General features: G+C 37.3%; 1 protein-coding gene across 1 annotated transcript in view; it reads left to right on the top strand.

The window, feature by feature from the left end:
- Lvrn (laeverin) overlaps positions 1-20,679 on the top strand; it is a 92,625-nt gene that overhangs the window by 26,602 nt on the left and 45,344 nt on the right. The window contains exons 2-5 of the mRNA XM_077796884.1: positions 8,511-8,653; positions 9,842-9,981; positions 13,063-13,189; positions 19,994-20,148. Coding sequence (XP_077653010.1) covers positions 8,511-8,653; positions 9,842-9,981; positions 13,063-13,189; positions 19,994-20,148 — 565 coding nt within the window. The remainder of the gene's footprint in view (positions 1-8,510; positions 8,654-9,841; positions 9,982-13,062; positions 13,190-19,993; positions 20,149-20,679) is intronic.

The following is a 20,679-nucleotide window of genomic DNA, read 5'->3' as shown; positions in this document are numbered from 1 at the left end:
CTACAGCCCTTAAGGATAAGAATTGAGGCTTTCACCGTTGGCATTTTTGGGGAAAAAATCTTGCCCACTGGCAATTGAAAGATTGTTGGTGAAGGCCTCATACTTATAGAATCTGAAAGCCAATGATCATGAGACTTTTTTACCCCAAGTTAAAGAGTCCTTTTTTTCTTCCTTTTACTCTCTAGTATTTATCTCCAGACCTAAAGAACACAGTTAAAAGGATCCCTCTACTAATGAAGAGGTAATGCTAATAAAAATCTATTTTACAGAAATTAGGTGGTGTTAGATATCTTAAATATAGCTCAAGGGGACACCTGTGCCATTATAAAAACTGAACATTGTGTATTTATAGCAACTTTGCTTATTTTTCTAAAGACTTAAGTGGTCTCCACTCACTAAACAGTAGCATGTTGGACTCCACCTTAAACTTTAATGAATTGCTGTCTAAAGAGACTGACTGATAATACTAATTGCTTCTGTGCTATTTACAGAAAATGATGTTTTGCTGTCCTGTTTATTGTTGTCCTAGCATAATTCCTGTCCTGTATTTGCTTTGTTCAGTCACCCACCAACTGCCACCATGGATCTCTGGATTGCCTTGTTGCTAAATTCCCTTAACTGTCTATGCCTGTACCTGATAGAGAACAAGGATTTCATTTCACCTAACTTCACTCTCTCTCATACGGAAGCATCCAGGTCAAATCAATGCCCAAATATCCTAAGAGAATTTAGGGACCCAAAGTCATTGACAGGGGAATGATAGGGAACAAACAGATATAAGTAGTGGGAAAATGAAGTTAGGAAATAATTCCATAAGCTGAGCCCACTTTGCTGACCCCACATGCTTTCTTTTTCTAAAAAGAAATTTATCTACAGCCCTGCCTGGCTTAAGTCCACAGGATATGTTTCATTCCTTAGCAAACAAATTGTTATCTGAAGGAAAACTGGAGACCCAAAATGCCAATAAGATGAATATAAGTTACTCTGAATGGGGTGGGGGACTTCTGTGACTCTTACACAAAGCAGATCCCAGAACTCAGGGAGATAAGGATAATTCCCCCTAACCAAAAAATCTGTAAGAACAGGTTTCAATTAGAACTGGTCAGCATGAGTCAAAGTTACGTAGAGTTGTCATAGAAGTGGGGACTTGAAAGTCTCATGCAATTCTCCTGCTCAGTCAAAAGTCCAGAGGCAAACCTGGATGGGACTCTCTGGAAACCTCCCTGGGATCCCCAATAAAACTGGAAGGCAGGAGAAGATTGGTTCCTTCTCTCAGAGAGGACCCCACTTTTCCCTTGACAGTGTTCCCTATTCCCTTTTCATATCCCTTCTAATAAATTCATGTCTGCTACTCTGAGAGACATGTCTGAAATCATTCTGGTATGATCACAAGAATTGAAGTGAAGAGGGAGGGGTCTTGGCCCTCAGCTTTAAATTAAGAGGGTAGGACATTTCAAGTTTCCTTCTATTTTTAATATTCAATAAGTATAAGTCTTCTTAGAGATTTATCTATTTTATTAGCCTTTTGTAACCAGGTTTTTGTTTTATTGATTTTCTCTATCATTTCTTTAATTTCAATTATCTATACTTTGATCTTTATTATTTCCTTTCTTCCCGGTACTATGGACTTCATTTCCTTTACTCTTTTTATATTCTTCAGATTGACACAAGGACATTAATTTAATATCCTCCTTTTCTAATATAGACCATTAGTGTTATAAATTTCCTGGTATTTCTTTAGCAACTTGTCACAACTTCATTCAGTGCAAAATATTTTCTAAGTTCCATTTTGATTTCTTCATGGCTTTATGCGTTATTTAGAACATTGTTATTTTACTTCCAAATATTTGAGCATTTTCTCATTGTTTGTACTGAGCTCCCAACATTTAAATTTTTATGTTATTGAGCACTGGATTTTTGTTATATCACTTTAAAGAATATTGATCTGTAAGATAAGTATGTAAGTTACTTGGTGATCCTCTTGAGCCTTTTTTTAAGCTGGGAGCATCTCTGCCATGACTTCTACTTTAGTGCCTCTTTAGCTCAGTACTAGGCATTACCTTTCTTACTTCTTCTGCACAAACCACCTATTCTAGGGATTTCTATGCTCTAGCTTGTTGGAATTCAAACAACTCCTAGTACTATGTGAGCTCTAGGAATTGTTCAGTTTACCTTCCCTGGTACTTATTCCTTCACCAATGTTCTTCCTTTGTCTGACCTTATAAAATGCAGATTAAGGCATACATCCTAATGTAGTAAAAATACAATTTCTTTTTTCCCACTGTCCTTTCACAGTTTAGTCTATGGGATTATCTTTCCTATTCCTACACGAAGACTCCAGCAACCCATAATTTTCTGCTCATTCTTGGGTGATGATCTACAGTCACAAAGTCAGAGGCAAAAACAAGGAAATCCAGGGGAATTCTATGAAGATTTCCAGAGGTCTTTCTCAACACAGCTGCTTCTCTCTTCTCCTCTACCCTGAAAATTTTAGCTGTGTAGGTCTTCCTGAGCATTAATCTCTGTCTTCTCAACTTGGTGAAATCATTAGATTCTCTTTCATTTCTCCTCCCTGTGCGGCAGTTTAGAAATTGCTTCCCAGAAGACAGACAGGGTGATTGTGGAGTTCACCTTGTCTTTTCCCGGGGATCAAGGTTCTGTGCTTCCTGTTTCCTAATGTTTAAATTCAATTGTTTATTATATTTTGTCAGTGATTTTAGTTGTTTTCAGCATAAGGCTGATTTCAGTCAGATTTTCCCTCCTGGTGGAAAATAGAAGTTTTATCCTGTCTAGATTTGGAAATTCTATTAATTATAAGATTAATGTTAAATCATCTTCATGATATCTTTGTTAGATTTTTAGTATTTGTTAAATTATATACTTGAAGTTAGGCAGGGAACTAAAAAGGACCCCAGGCTTGGGAGCCTGGACCCTGATTCTAGTACCATCCCTGCCACTTACTAGTAGTCTAAGTTGTATAAATTTCCAGTGTGTCAGTGTTCAAATCTGTGAATTAAGATGGTGGGACTCTGCAGATTCTCTTCTACTTTCTAAATTTAATTAGAGAGGATCTATATCCCTACTCTTATATCCTTAGGAATACTTCTTTCATATTTGATCATGTCATTCCCTTGATAAAAGATCAGTAGTTGTTGGGAGATATTTAGAGAAAGGAAAATAGAAAGATCCAGAGAAAGAAGTATGAAATAGTTGCAGAAAATTGGGATTAGGTTTGAGGAAAAAATAAAAGCAATGTGGCATGATCAAAATCAATCTCTTTCTGTACATGTAGACAGAGTGAAGAAAGAATTGAAAAGACTTTCTTGTAGTTTCTTTTTATGCTAGGAAACTTGGTACAGTGCTTAGGGTATGATACACAAAATAGATAATTGAGCAATATTAGGAAAAAATGTGGATGTCTCAAAACAAGGCCAGTGAAGTTAAGTGCCAGGCACATCAAGTTGATGATGTCATAGAGGGAAGAGGTCATTTCATTACCCATGCAGGCATTGAACCCATGGATTTCATGTGACTAAGCAGTTTTCTCTGGTAAATGATTTTGCTAACCAAATATTTAAATCCTGCATCTTTTGCAAACATACTGAAATGGCATACCTCATAATGCAGTAAAAATACAAGTTTGTTTTTCCCACTGTCCTTTTACAGTTTAGTCTATGGTATCATCTTTCCTACTCCTATGACTCCAGTAACCTATAATTTCCTGCTCATTCTTAGGTGACAAATGATCTATTGTCACTAAATCACAAATACATTCAGAGGCCAAAAGGAGAAAATCAAGTCTTGTGTAATACTCAAAACTTTGAATTTCATTTACTGTTATCTCTCCTTCCCACCCCACTGCATCCTCACTCCCTACTTCACAGTTGGCTCTGAATGGAAGCCACAAATGTAGTCAGTGGCAAAAACAAGAAAATTCAGTGACCAATGATTCAAATCTTTTATGAAGATTTATGAAGGTGAGGAGTAGTTGATCTCCATTTCTCCACCTCCTGTTTCTAGTCCTCCCTGCTGTTTTGATAGCTGCCACTTCAATCTCACAAGGGTGCAGAGGTCAGGGGCCAAGAGAACTAGGTGAAACACAGGGCAAGTACTTCTTCTTCTGGCCTTACAGATGTCTTTATCATTTAAGATATCACTTTCTTAGACTCTATGGTTTGGATGGTTCTATTTTATTTTTCCTGCTGTTTCACTTTCTCCTGTCATTCCCCTAATCCAGCAGGATACTTATTTCTGTGTTCTGATGGTCACTGTGACTCTCGGTCCTTGAGCATCAAGTAATGAATCTCCACTGTCCTTCAGCTTCTTGAAGGTGGCTCTACTGGACAGGACAAGACAATCCTCATCCTGGCTTACTTTGTCTCAGACCCCACAGCTCTTAAGGAACACTCATACAACCCTTGCCTGGGACTGTCAATGTCCCAGATTTTTGCTTCCGAAGCAGTCAGTTCTTTTGCCTTTAGCATTTTGCCTGGTAGGAGTTGTTAGATTCTGGCCACAGTGTCAATTTCAGCTTTCCCAATAGTGAGTTGGACACCAGTCTTTAAGTCTTTTATCCTTAAGAAACACTTTTACTGTTCTCTGAGGGTCTTCTCCCACTAGACTAGGGTTAGAGGATTGACCTTTTCCTATCTCCCTGACTTCATGGAAAACCTGGCAAAATACTCACTGCCATCCAAAAAATCTCTTCCCTGGTCTCTTTTGTCATCATTTCTTACCCTTCTGTGTTTTTTATAACTAGCTGAGAATCCCAAAAGGACCCCCAGTAAAGATTGTTTACTTTGAAGATCTTCAAAGCATGGTTTGGAACTTTTCTTTGGAATTTCGAATCTATTATATTTTGTTGCCTGGTGGAAACTTCAGTTTTCAGATCCTATTACACAAGTAATAAACAAACATGATTTATGGGCCAATCCTTGAACCACAGTCCAGTGGTGTAACATCTGGCTCTACTAAACATTTTGATTTCTAAGTGTGTATTGTGTAAAAAAAAAAATTAAGCAGGGGTGGGTGAAATGACTCTTAAAGAGTTTTACTTAATCTTTGACCAGCTCTGCTGTTTAGCACTTATTAACTAGAGCTGCAGGCATACAGAGTTCAATAATTTGGAATGAAATTCCTTACTGTGTGTATATAGTAGGTATTTTTTAATAAAGTAGTAGATTTATTCCCCAAGGGCATCATGTGGGTCTTGACCACTGAGATCTCTTCCAGCACCAGAGAGTGGCAAGTCCATGTTTCTTTGGCAAGACAAGAGGGCAGGAAAGTGGCTCTGCAAATATTTCCACATTAATTCCCTCACCAGTTGACTACTCTAAACATAGACTTAATGTGCACCATAATAACATGTTTCAGTAAAATTTGAAGGGAGAAGACAGTGGTGGATGGTTCTATTTTTTGAGGTCTGAATAGCCTTACAGGGTTACTTGACTCCATAGCAGAGGGGTGAGGGAAGACACAGCACCCTTAGGACACCAGATGTGACTTAGTGAGATCCTATATGCTGCTGATTGTTCCTGACCTTTGTAGTTAAGATTGAAAACCAAAAAGACAGTTTGTATAAATCGAAGAGGGAACTAGTTGAATAAGAGTCAAGTGAGTTTCTTCTATTTCACCTCTCTGGAGACCTGAATCATGGAATTGGAAGGCATTTGCTTGATGTTTGATTTGTTCAAATGGTTACTCTCCAAGCTGGTGTCCTATTTGAGCCCGTAGCATAAAAGTTTGCCATTTCCTTGAAGAGTCTTGTTTTCTCCCTACTCTTTACCTTGCAACTTCTCTAAGATTCCCAAGTTTTGTGATGTCACAGCAGTGGAGAGGTTATCATCATGCTTTAATTTTTGGTTTCTTTTATAAAAACAATAGTCATCTGTTGGTTTTCCATATGTATAAGCATGTTTTATATAATTGGGTATGCTTTTTCACTCTGCACCACAATTTTTATGTTAATACGTCACCATCTGTACAAGTGCTCTGTAATTTCATAGTGCTATTGACTTCCTCAAAGTCATGCATGAACCCCCAAGCGGAGGTTTCCCCAACTTCAGATGACTCAGTCATGGTCACCTCGTGGGCTCTTTATCCATCTTGAATCACAGTTTTATCATTCTAATTGACCTTCAAGATCATCTAGTCCCATACCTGCCTTTTAAAGAAATGGATTTCTAGAGATTTTAAGCAATTTCTCAAAGTTACACATTTGTCTATACTGCAGATACCAAGCAAAAACTCATAAGGCTGAATTCCCTTTTGATATTTTTTTCCCACTAAGCTATCAGTTGAATGAATATTCTCTACATTATCTCATGTCTCCTAAAAACAGTAGCCAAAACTACAAACAAATGCCAGTATAAAAAACACTACAGCGCTGGGATTGTGGCTGAGTAGTAAAAGTGCTTGCCTGGCATGTGTGGGGCACTGAGTTCAATTCTCAGCACCAAATATAAATAAGTGAATAAAATAAACGTCATCAACAACTAAAAATATATTTAAAAAACTCTACTAAAGTACTTCAATATTATATGTGCTAATATTAAGCTGTTGGTATTTTATAATATCTCTAAGACTGAGCAAATTCTTATTTAATTGCTATGAAACAGCTTTTGTAAAGTATTGTAAATAATACAAAAAATACATAATCCCTAACTTCTAGTAATTTTTTTCAGAGATAAAAACAATTATTATTCAGCTTGTGGTCAGCTCTAACCCTACAACCTCTTTAAACCATTTTGTCCCATCATTCCAGATGTGGAACACCTATTAAAACTTAAATATAGTATATAATATATAATATGCATATAGTTACATTATAGTATTAGTAATAATATAATTATAATTACATATAATAATGTTAACTATATTAATGTCAGTTAATGTAATAATATATACAAGCTCTAATTTAGAATTTCCAATATATTTTAATACACCTGTGCAATTTCTTTGAAGTAGTCACAGACATTAAAACTTGGGATTTAGGGGCTAATGCATTTGTAATTAGTGATTCCCAACCCTCCATCCCTACCCTGTAAATACTGCTCTTTGATTTCTTCTCTGATTCATCTGAATCAAGAATGATTTCTTAGATTTAAAGAACTATAGGATAATTCAAATGTGATATTTTGGTAAATTTAGTCCTTAACATTATGAAAGCTCAAACAGCAATAAAATAGTATCATTATTTTTTTACATGGACAAACTGAGACTCAGCAACCTTATGTGACTTGTTCAGGATTTCCCAGTTAGTAGGAGAGGGATCAGGGTCTTATAGTTATATTGGGTGGTGTTAGAGCTCACAGGCTTCCTGCCAGTCCATGCAATAGAGTATAATAAAATAGGAAAAAGCAAATAGCAAAAAATGCTAGTTACAAATTATAGTTTTGTCCCAGTGAAGTTATAGACACACCAAATCATCTGATTATAAGAGGTTTCCAAATGTGTTCCGGTGCCCCATGTGTCCCTCCTAAAGCTGTGTGATTTTTTTTTGTTAGAAGAGAAGCCTTATTGTGGGGAAAAGAAGGGTTCCCCAGGGTAAGGAATGGAGGGACACACCCTTTCAAGATATGTTTGTTGAATTCACCTTTTCCAAGAATTGGGCCTGAAGCAAGAATAAAGGGATCAGAGATAGAAAGTCTTAGGATTCTAATTGACAAAAGAATTTAACATTCACAGCAGTCATCTAAAGACAGGGTCCCAGGTCACCAAGTGGCAAGTGGGATAATAGGATTTCAGGTTTATTTTGAGGAGGAAGTTATTTGCTAAGAACCCTGTTCTTGGCTAACTCAGGCAGTGTTGTGATCCTGACATCATCTTGTTTGTTTAGGGATCCTTGTTCCCAAGATTTTCCTTATAAATTATCAGTGCTCTGTGAGATAATGTGAGTTTTGTGTTTTTCCATGGAAGAAGAATAAGCAGCAGTAGAGATTTGACGAATATATGTGGGTAGGCACATATAACTAAAAGTTGTTTTGTTCAGTTGGCATGAACCCATATTGTTTACCCCCAAGGGTGTCCAAAACAAAACCTTTCATAAGTTTTCAACCAGGAAGAAAAGGGAACGTTTGGTAAAAAGAAAAGAAATGTAGACATTTTTCAAACTGACTTAATGAAGGCCGAAAGCAATATACCATCCTCAAAGAAGTAATCCTCGTTGTAAGAAGGCCAGTTCCTCAAAATACAGGCATTGTGTATTTGCTATGTTTGTTTCTATTTTGTTTATAAAATGTTTTAAAGGTTTATGATGCAATGAGGAAAATATTATTTTGTGGTTGAAAATTAGAGAGTTCTTTTTTTTTAATTTTAGGTCTTACAGGAATTCTAAGGTGCAGTGAGAACTGGAGAGAGTGTTATGGGAGGGCAGTGAGGAAGATGCAGAAAAAGTACCCGGCTCCTTCCCACACACCAGACTTAATTATAAGCCACAATCTCTTGCTCTCCCCCCCCCTTCCATCAATTTAGACAAAAATAAATGAATTTTTCTCCAAAATGTATTTCAGGGCCCTCTTAGCATCTCAGATGGAACCAACATTTGCCAGGAGTGTTTTTCCTTGTTTTGATGAGCCAGCTTTGAAGGCAACTTTTAATATTACAATTATTCATCATCCAAGCTATGTGGCCCTTTCCAACATGCCACAGCGAGGTAAGTAATACTTCTTGTCATTACAGAAACATAAACCTTGCAATAGCTTTTATGATGATCGTTTTTCTATGCAGTGTGCTAGTAGTTGTGGCCTGTTTGAACTGGGGAGAGCCATCACGTAGGTATGTGTCAGCCCCCACATTTTGGGGATGATAAATCCTGATTCTTTTTGCTTTAGAATCCAGGGATGTTAACTGTTCTTATACATTGGCAGCCTACCCACCCGATAGTTTGAGTTTCAGCTATTGATCTTGAGTGATAACCAGCTAGTGGACTTAGTCTGAATCTGATACACAGGTGTATTTTATTTGTCTCATGTGATTTTTCTTTTAATTAAATTAGTTCCAACTTTTAAAGGTCCAAACATTTCATGTAAAAATATAGATTTTTATTGCTTCAAGAATTCAGCACCTCTAACAACACTGGACCTGCAACTTTTACTGATAGCCATCAGTTGCAGCTAAGAAATGTCTCCCTTCTGCAGGTTAGCCTCCATTCCTTAACCTGTCATTGTCTCCAGCACTCATGGTTGGCATACACCAGCCCCTGTCACATCAAATGCCTAGCTCTCATGAACATTTGGGTTTGCAATTTCAGCCATAAGCTCTAGACTGCCTCTGCTGGTTACCTTGCTGAAACCTGAGAATGGTAGAATTGTATCCAGGCAGCTCTAGATTAAGCACTGGGGGAAGTGGGCCAGAGTAGGAAAGAGAAGTGGGTAGAAGAGAAAAAAGGCAGATTGGGGATCAGATTTACAAGCCTCATAAACTTGACCTTTAGACAACCCCATGTAACTCAAATTGCTGACTTAGGCCCAAGACTTTGTCCTTAGGTCTCCTCTTAATATACTTTTAATTAATTTATTTGAAAAATTAATTATTGTTAATTAATTGTACATATTTGTGGGTACAGTGTGATGATTTAATATAGGTATGCAATGTGTACTGATTACATCAGGGTAATTAGCTTCTCTATCTCCTTGTCATTACCTTGTGTTTGGAGTCTGGGGTGATTGTAGTTTACAATAATCTAATGCAGTTTTGATGGTATAGGGATAGTAGAGAAATCCAAATGCTAGAACATGGGGAGTTGTTGGTAAGTGGTTGGAAACTGACTTGATAAATTATTTTAGAGTTAAATTTTATTGCCTATGTTTACAGTGATTTGGACTAAAACACATTTCTCTAGGTCAGTCTGAAAAAGAAGATGTGAATGGAAGCAAATGGACTGTTACCACTTTTTACACCACACCCCACATGCCAACCTACTTGGTCGCACTTGCCATATGTGATTATGACCATGTCAGCAGAACAGAAAGGGGCAAAGAGGTAAGGAAGATTCATTAGGAAGGAACAAGACATTGACTGCAATTATTCACTTACTCTGCCTATATCTGGGTGTTATGCCTGTATGTCCAATTGTCTCTTCCAAGTCCTGTTAATGCTTTTGGTGTGGTTTTGCAAAATGAGAGATAATATTTCCTGCTACTATTCTGAGGAGGGGTTTCCATGGAAGCCACTCCTCAAGGCAAGTTCTGAGCACTCTCTTCTTGTTTCTGCCTTTGCAGAGGATGGGAAAGAACAGGGAGAGCAGCCACGCTGTTACCTCAGAGCTCAGATTTATAATATATTGTACTTAGCCTCAAGTGCTAATGTAGTCTTGAAACTGGTGATACTCAAAGTGTTGAATACCAAGTGGGGCCCAGGCACCAACCAATCAAAATAGACACCAGCCAGGAGCAACTGCTGTGGCTGAGATGGTACATGTAGGTAAAATGTCATCCTTGCCTAGAAGCTGGGCTGCTGTGTTCCTCAAAGTATGTGTGGGGTGCTCTGTTCTGAAATACCTGGTCTCCATCCAATAATACCCTCAGTACTTCATAAACTATTAGGAAAATATTAAGATTATTTGGATAACTTTATACACTGTTCTCCTCCTATCAGAGTGCGGAGGTAAGTAAGGCCAGAGCCTTCAGCCCATTTCTTTCTACTTGCATTGGTTTCATGGGGTTGAGAGAAATCAGGCCCTACAGTTGACTGAGCCACACTGGAGCCTGAGATCTTCCAGGCTCATACCATTGACAGGTGGAGATGAGGAACCTGTAGGTGAGCCAAGCCATCATGGGGGGAGAACCTGTCAAAGCTGTTCCTCTTATATTCCTTCTAACCTAATGAATTAGTAATACTGTCTTGGATGCAAACATCAGCTTGTTATCTTCCTATGCTATTTACCCCAGTCTGATTTCCCTTACTGAATAATTACTAGGAGATCCTTGACATTCATAGATATAATGTTGGCCAAGAAAAATTTTCATGACATACCTCGACAAATCTGCTCAGGCATGACTTGCAAACTAGTGAGAGACCCACAGTGGTCCCTCGGAATCCACACCTTAGGTTGCTTGTTATGGTCTGTGCTGCTCAGCCAACAATTCTTAGAAAGGGATAAAATCTATTTCTTCATGAAAGATCACCCTATAAAGAATACAGCTGTTATAGAAACAAGGAGGAAATGGATTTGCATGCCTCATAAAGTAATGTTCTTAGCCAGAAAACTGAAGTTTGGGTTGAGTTTATCAGTGGAATGTTGCATTTGGCTATGGCTCAGCTCTACAATGTTGATGAGTCCACCATATACTCTACAGGGATACCAGAATGTATGCTTGGAATAGTGTCCAGCCTATCTAAACGTTGCTCATTAAATAAGAGAAAAAGATTTAGTGGAATGGGGAATGTAGTTAATGTGAATGTGAAGCATGAGGATAAACATAGGAGACTTATACGTAGGGATGGAAATAACTCTGAGTGGAATTTGGCATGCACAGGCATTTTTCAAAGATATTATTCTTTTAGATGTCAAGACCTGCTGTGTCCAGTAAGGACCACCAGAATACAGTGGTAAGCCAGGTATTATTTGGAAGGAACTTTACAGCTGCATCTCTAAAATAATCCTTACCAGTTTGTGTTCCTTGCTGCATTTCCAGGGGGTACACACTCCATAGTTCACCTTAACTTTGGGCTGGAAGAATGGTCACTTTTATGGGAGGAGTCTTGTAAACTGAAAATTAATATGTAAACATGAATTGTCAATGCTATTATTTTCCAGAAGGCTACAGTTAAAACACACACATTTTCTCTACTGTGGCGAAAGATGAATATTATTTCCACCTTTGGTCGAGCAGGCTTCCTGTCACCTCAGAAGTTAGAACTTGAGAAGGGGGAGAGTAGGTGTAGTGCAAGGGCAGGGCCCAGTCCTGGGGTCATCTTTCCCACTGTAATGAGGCCTCTGCAGCTCAGAAGAGGCAGAAAGCAATGAAGGGAACCAGGCTGGAGGCTCAAGAACAGGTGGTTGTATTTTGTGCAAGAGGAGCATTCCTGAACCTTCATGTAATTCAAAATTCACATAATTCAAGACAAATTTTCCAGCGGAAATAAAAGCATAGTTAGGTGAATGTGTTCTTGGAGTACCTAAGCCTGTAACTATTGTGCAGCTTTTTGACATTTTCTCCAGTGTTTTTAGAGAGCTCTTTCTTAAGTTAATTGCATTCACATCAGGACATATATTTTAATATCCTCACCTCTAACTTTTGTTCCAAGCTTTCTTAATTTTATGTATTTTCTTTAGCATTAATGAGGCTATCCTATTAAAATTATTTAGATGCTATAGTTGTAGAGTATAAAATACTTCCATATTACAGTAGTAATGAATGTTAAAATAGTGGCATATTACTCAGAAAAATCACAGATAGAAGTTCCCAAGGGCTCAAAAAACAGTGTGGTTACATAAAACTGACAAAAGACAGCAGAGCTTCCTTTTTACCATCTAAAGTAGAAGTGTCCTTTTGCAAGAGAATAAGCAGAGAATATAATTCATTTGCTTTAATAGGTCTAAAATTATTAAAATTTTAATGAACTTTTTAAAATTAGGGGAATTAATTATTTTTTAAATTTTGAAAATAAGGTGGGACAATTAATATTTTAATTGCTGAACCATTTTAAATTTATATAATTTATACCATATGGTATAACCACCACTAACAGCCCAATTATGTTTTGGGTCATTAGAAATATATCCTGAAAAGGGAATAATGGATTCAAAATGTCCTTTTATGTAGAATCTGCATTTTCTATGGGATGGTGGTATGGACCATTCCAAGGGTTGTTTTTCAATTACAGAGTAATGCATATTACTGTCAAAAGTCAACATTACACACTTTTTTTGGTTCTTAACTCAGTCAACTGTCTTCTGGGGTTTTCTCAGCACAAGTATTCATTGAAGTGTTTTAAACATGGAGCCTCTGAAAAGGTAAGAATTTGGCTGTAGAGCTATAAGAAGATGGAGCAAGCAGGCTGCCACTTTTCCAAATCTCTATTGGTTTTCCTAATCACTGCTGAATTGTTTTGATTTAGATACACATCTGGGCCCGGAAAGATGCCATTGCAAATGGAAACGCAGACTTTGCTTTGAACATTACAGGTCCCATCTTCTCATTTCTGGAGGATTTATTTAATATCAGTTATCCTCTTCCCAAAACAGGTGAGGCATCTTTTCTTCCAATGCAATTGGTTTCTTGTTATGGGGTCCTTGAGTTGAGGCCACAAGGTGCTCATGGGAACTTACCTTCCATTGTTATGTTTTGCATCATCTGAAACCATAGAGGCCTATCTGTTCTTTCTCTGTGTGGTGCCATGTCCCCAGCAGGGACTCAAAAACTTTGGGGTTTAAATTTCTCCTGGGCACTCACTGGCAGCTCGCTTCCTCCAGATCCTTCTTTCCTTTGTGTTCTGGGTTTTTCTCACATAATGCAAGTGTGCTGTGTGGGGTTCTGGATCCTTTTAGCTAATGGGCTTGCATGACGTACTCCACTTCCCTTCAGTTTTTTTTTTTTAAATATTCTTTAGCTGTGAGTCATTGGATTAGGATTTGGTGGTCACATCTGTGAATTTTTATTGTATAAAATTGGAATCATGTGTAAATAAAATATGATCCTGAAGGAAATATGTAAATATTTTATTGCTCATAGATTTGTGGTATGTATGTAAAATTGTATGAACCACTCAGTTCAGAAAGTTGCTCAAAGTTTTTTTTTTTCCTCTCTAAATGGAGAGTACCATGTAAATATGTTTTATTCCTTGGACATGTTAGTGGAAGTCTTAGAAACAGGACACTCTGCCTATAGTGGCAAATGATGAAAGAAGGTGGGGAGTAAACATTTGAGGCCTGAGGCTCTGGAACACCAGAAAGCCAGAGGCTTTGCAGCTCTAAGATTCTGCTAAGAGGGGATGGTGAGTGAAGGAAGGGAACCAACCTCAGCCCAGTGAGAGATCCTGAAGGTGACATCTGTCATTTATGGGATTGAAGGCATCAGAGTGGGCTTGCAGATGAAGCTTCTAGCATTTCTTTGCTGGAGGCTCTCAAGGTGAACTTTGTCTAGACAAGAAAAATTCCATTTATGTTTATTTAGATGAGAGTCCAGAGTTATCTTGTTCCCCGTTAAGGCACCCCCCATCCAGCTAGTCACCTTATTATCTGCTACACCCACCCCCTCACTTCTTCCTTACCCCTAGTTCTCTCTAGTTTACATCACCAATATCTCTATACAGAAGTCCTCGTGTGATTTTACTCCCCTTCCATTTTGCCCCATATTCTGTCCTTCCATACAAAGCCAGAAGAATCTTTTCAGAGAAAAATCTGATCATGTTTTTCAGTCCTCTTTAAATCTGCCTTGTGGTTTCCCACTTCCCCAAGGATAAAGTCCCAGCTCAGTACCATGTCTTTAGAATGGTGCACCGACCTCTTCAGGGATTTCTCCAATTCCTCAGAGTAGTAAGATGTTTGAACACAGTCTTTGTGTGAACACAGTCTTTGTTTGAACACAGTCTTCCTTTGCTTCCATCTCCCTCTTGTTTCCTCCAGTTTCTTGCACATGCAATTTGTTCATCCTGGACTGTCTTCTACTCAACTGGCTAATTCTCATCAACCTCAGTGTCTCCTCCTCCTAGAAGCCATCCTTGACTTCTTCCCTCAGGCTTCCACAGGATCCTGTGCACCCCTTCACTTGAGCCCTTCACAGGCTGTCTTCTAATTGTCTGCCCCATTTGATTGAGAGTAACCAGGGTCAGGATCTGGATTGTCATTTACTTTGTCATTTACCTCCAGAGCCTTGGCAGTGATTCTCTCTGATGGTAACCAGTAAGCAAATTCAGGGTGGGGCATGTAGGATGATAGAGGAATAAATACATATAATCAGTTCAGCAATGCCACTAGTTCTGACTAAGTTATCACCTCCTGAATAGTGGGATTGTATGTGCACTTTAAATATATAAAAGCATAGCGCCCTTCATAGCATCTTAGCCAATGTTGCCCTATAAGTACTCATAGGTGCTTAATTAAAATTTCATTTCTATTGATAGATGATTAAAATAAGATGTTTCTCTATTGCTGGATCTTTAGAAGAAAGATAAACTAATGTATCTTAATTATTTCAACTCATGGTGGAGTCACTAAACAAAACAAAACAAAACAAACAAACAAACAAAAAACACAATGCCTTCCCCACCAGCAATTCCCACATATGTCATTCTTGGTGAGTCAAAAGTGAGCTATTGGTTAATCCATTCTCTCAATTAATTCTGAGCTCAGAATCTAAGATAATATAAATTGTATTTGTATATCTATAGTAAGTAGTAGCATTTTTTTTTCTGGTGTGGCTATCCTTTTAACTCACTTTGTTTAAAGTCAAAATTTACTGAGCAAATACTGGAAAATAACAATTACTTCCCTAGGTGCCAAGTCAACGTAAAAACAGAAGGTGGGTAGGGCTCTGCTCAAGAAACAGAGTTGGGGAAGCAGCTTCCACATGTCAGAAACACAAGTAACAAATTATATCAGCAAGAGATAGAGTATTAGGCAAATAAGAGTCTTAAGAGAAAGAGGATGAAGAAATGGTAATTGAAGTATCCCAAATATATAAACATCTACAAATAAGTAAGAAAATACAACCCAATAGAAAAACAAGTTAGATGAAAAGAAAAGAGAGTATATGTGGCTAACAAATTTATGAAGAGATGTTTTACTCCATTAGTAATCAGAGAAATGAATATCCAAGGCCACAGTGAAGCACCATTTTATATTCAGTTGTCAGAAAGTAAACATTTTAATAAGTGGCAACTGTTGGAGAAGATGCAGTATCCTTAATGAGAGTATCAATTATTACAACCATTTAAAGCATATTTATTCTCTTTCAGTATTGACATTAGAATAACATTCCTAAGTATATCCTTAAGAGAAATCTAAATACACATGTACTAGCAGATGTCAACTGGATTATTCTTAGCTAGCTGACCACAGTGGCCCAGCCTCCCAGTAGCTCATAAAGCTGAGCAGAAGGATCAACAACCTCAGAAATTTAGGGAGGCCCTAGGCAACTTAGCAAGATCCTGCTTCAAATTAATACATAAATAGATAAATAAATAAAGCTGGGGATGTGGCTCAGTGGTTAAGTGCCCCTAGGTTTAATCCCTGGTACCGAAAAAAGAAAAAAGTCATAGCTGTACTTTTAATAATAGCCCCAAAATGAAAACAACAAAATGGTCATTGATAGGAGAAATGATGAATAAATGATGATGCAATTTTCCATTATGTAAAATTGGTATAGCAATGAAAAGAAAGCACTTATTCAATTACTCTGAATTTTGTTACAAAACTAAACTATATATTTATGTATAAATATATATATATATATATATAAATATAAATATATATATATACATACATACATAATAATATTTCTTTAAAGTAAAGGAATGGCAAATATAAAATGTGATGGAAAAGATATAGCTTGACACCCTCTATTTAAAGGGTTGAGTGGTAAATGCATGCATGTTTATATTATTAAAATAATGAGTTAATCATTTGAGTCAAGTAAAACAGGGTCCTGTGTGAACGAATGATAGTTTATCAGGAAAAAAAGATTTCTCTTAAGTCTAACTGTATGCAGCTGGAGTATGAAATGGCTTCTTAGAGCTGGTGAGATTGGGCAATTGGACCACAGATTTCAATAACATTCACAGATTGGGCAGAGGATTTCCTGGGATAGCAGACAACATGAGCAGAGAAAGACTGACTGTGGGGAGCAAGAGGGATTGGGTTGGCTGGCTGGAGCAGAGCAGTTTTTTGTGAGAGAAATGGGTGGGTTGGTAGGTGGGATGGGTGTGGGTGCAGGTAGTAGGAAGAATAACTGAGGTGGAGGTAGCTAAAGACCAACTGTGCCCATGGCCCGCTGAGCAACGGAGGTGCTAAGCAATGGACCATGGGGCTCTTGGCTGCACACTCCTCCTCATGGGTGTAAACTCAACTTAAATATTCAGCATAGCACAATTTAGCATGTTCATTAACAAAGGTAGCATGGACTAGAGGATTGACATTTCTTCCATTAGAAAAAGAAAACAAAACCATCTATTTTTCTAGTTATAAATATAAGTAATAAATAATCACAATGTAGAAAATTTGGAAGAAAATAGAAAAGCACAAAAAAGAAAAGTAATGTCTCTTGTAATGCTGTCAGGCAGATATAAAACCATGACTGATGTTTTGGTTTAAATTTTATCAGTCAGTCTTGATCTCTTTCTATTTGCATTTTAAATGAAAATGGCACCATAGAGTTGACACTGTTTTTGAATTCCTTTTTTTTTTAATTAACGGTACACAGGAACAAGATCCAAATAACTAAACATTCTTTTATATTATTGTTTTCAAACATACAGTTCCTACACATTAATTTAACAAAGTAATTTATTTAACCCTCTGTGATTGAACATTTGGATTGATTTAACCTTGGCTACCTTGAAAACACTAAATAAAATCCTTATAAGGAAATATTAGCATATATCTGTATTATCTGCCTTGGTACAAATTCCAAAAGTAGAATGGTTTAGTCAAAAGTTATAAACATTTTTAAAGATTATGAGGCATTTTGCCAGATTATTCCAGAAAGATTGTGCTTTTTGACACTTTTACCCATCAGCTTAGGTGCCAGTTTTCTTATTATATGCATCAACACTAATTATTAATCTTGTACATTTGAAAGTATTATAGTATATCTTTTTAACTTTTGGGTTTTTTAAAAATATGCATTTTTTAGTTGTTGATGGACCTTTATTTAATTCATTTATTCACATGCAGTGCTGATAATTGAATCCAGTGCCTCACACATGCCAGGCAAGTGCTCTAACACTGAGCCACAACCCCAGCCCCTTAACTTTTGATTTTTTAATAATTAATCAGGTGGGCATTTTAAATAAGATCTTGGCTGTTTAAGTGACTTCTTTGGTGAATTGTTCTTTTTATTTTATTTTTATTCATGTATTTATTTGTGGGACTGGTGATTGAACCTAGTGGGGTTGTACCTCTGATCTACAGTCCCAATCATTTTTATTTTATTTTGAGACAGGTTCTTGCCAAATTGCCAAGGTTGGCCTTGAACTTACAGTCCTTCTGCCTCAGTCTCCTCAGTCACTGGGATTACAGATGTGCGCCATCAAATCAGGCTTATTCTTTTAATTTAATTTATTTACTTTGGTACTGGGGATTGAACCCAAGGGCACTTTACCACTGAGCCATATCCCCAACCTGCCCTTTCTTCCTTCCTCTCTCCCTTCCTCCCCTCCTCCTTTATTTTGAGACAGGGTCTTGCTAAGTTACTTAGGGCCTTGCTAAATTGCTGAGGCTGGTCTCATATTTGTGATCTCCTGCCTCAGCCTCCCCAGTTGCTGAAATTAAAGGTGTGCTCCACCATTCCTGGCTTTTTTTTTTAATGGGGTCTCACTCTGTTGCCTAGATTGGTTTTGAACTCCTGGACCTCATCCTCCTAAGTATGTTTTTTTTCTGATAGATTCCCTTCCCTCATACACATACACACCCATGCACACACACTTTCTAGTTTGTGTGTGTGTGTGTGTGTGTGTGTGTGTGGTATATATTATAAATATTTTTTTCTAGTTTGTGGTTTGTCATTCAAATTTGTTTCAATAATTTTTGATGAACTAAGGCATTCAATATTAAATTTAAATTTCTTTTAAAGCAGTTTTAGGTTACAGAAAAATTGTGCAGAAAGTGTGGAGAGTTCCCACATACCTCCCCTCTCCTTCGCTTTCTCACTGTGGGCTTCTATTGTTAGCATCTTGAATTAGTGTGGTACACTTGTGACAATTGATGAGCCAATGCTAGTACAGTATTATTAGCTAAAGTGTGTTGTATAGTTCCTTGGGTTTTGACAAGTGTATATGATGTGTATCTACTGTTATAATATCACACAGAATAGTTTCACTGCTGTAAAATTCTCCCATGCTCTACCTATTCATCTGAATAGGTAGAGCATGGGAGAATTTTGGATCTCCTGGATCCCTGACAACCACTGACATTTTTACTGTCTTTATTATCTTACCTTTTCCAAAATATATATTTAGACTCACACAGTATTTAGCTTTTGCAGACTGGCTTCTTGTACTTAGCAATGTGCACTTAAGGTTCCTGCATATCTTTTCATAGCTCTGTAGCTCATTTCTTTTTGTGTTGAATAATACTGAATGTACCACAGTTTATCCATTCACCTACTGAAGGGCATTCTAGTTGCTTCCAATTTTTACAATTATGAGTAAAGCTTCTAAAAACATTTATGTGCATGTTTTTGTGTGAATGTAAGTTTTTAGCTCATTTGGGTAAATACCTATGAATGTAATCCTTAAATCTTACTGTAAGCCTATATTTTGCTTCTTAAAGAAACTACCAGACTGTCTTCCAAAGTGACTGTATAATTTTTTGCATTTCTACCAGCAAAGAGGAGAGAGTTCCTGATGCTCTGCATCCTTGCCAGAATTTGCTTTGCCAGTGTTTTGGATTTAAGCCATTTTAGTAGCCATTTCATTACCCAATTCTGGTCAAACCCCAGTCTGCATAGTGGTATCTCATTTTCATTTTCATGTACACATATTTAACAACAAATGATGCTGAGCATCTTTACATTTTTGTTTACCATTTGTGTATCATCTTAAGTGAGGTGTCTATCCAGATCTTTTCCCCATTTTGTTTTATTATTTTGGGGTTTTAAGAGTTCTTTGTATATTTGAATCCATCCTTCATCAAAATCATTATATAATCAAAACAATTTATTTTCTGTCTTTGATGCTACTCTCTAAAAAGCCTTCTCTCCCCTCAGGTTATAAATATTCTCTTGTAAGTTTCAGTAATTTTGTAATTTCATGTTAAGATAATTTATAGCTAAAATCTTAACCTTTTTTGGAGGGGATGATTTCATTTTTTCCTCCACTTAAATCCACTTAGATTTAATTGCCTTGCCTGTTTTTGACAACCGTGCAATGGAAAATTGGGGACTACTGATGTTTGATGAATCATTATTGTTGCTGCTACCAAGTGATCAACTGACCGAGAAAAAGACTCTGATCTCCTACATTCTCTCCCATGAGATTGGACACCAGGCATGTGGTAAAATGTTCTTTTTTTTTTTTTTATTTCGCATAGAGGTATTCTCCAGCTGCTCTACCAAAAATAGCATAAAACAAAAACACTGCCACACAACATTTTTTTTTAAACCTTAAAAAAATGTGACAGTGAGTAAAATCAAGGAAGGATCTGCTTAGTGGGATTCCAGCTGGACTTAGGCTGTTGGTGATGGATCATGGTGATGAGGCCTCAAGTCCAGGCAAGGGATAAGGATTTACATCCAAAGATAACTGATCCACAAAGTCTTCTTCAAGGAAAATAAGCATTTGGGTACAATGGTTCACACCTGCAATCCCAGTGATTTGGGAGGCTGAGGCAGGAAGATTGCAAGTTGGAGGCCAGTCTCAGCAACTTAGTGAAACCTTGTCTCAAAATAAAAAATAAAAAGGACTGGGGAAGTAGCTCAGTGGCAAAGCATCCGTGGGTTCAATCCCTACTACAAACAAACAAACAAACAAAAAAAGAAGCCATACAGAGCTCTGAGTATTTGTTTTTCATTCTATCTT

The sequence above is a fragment of the Urocitellus parryii genome, chromosome 1, assembly GCF_045843805.1.
Source record: "Urocitellus parryii isolate mUroPar1 chromosome 1, mUroPar1.hap1, whole genome shotgun sequence".
NCBI lineage: Eukaryota > Metazoa > Chordata > Mammalia > Rodentia > Sciuridae > Urocitellus > Urocitellus parryii.
The sequence above is the reverse complement of the archived record's forward strand: the minus strand, read 5'-3'. Positions and strand labels throughout refer to the sequence as shown.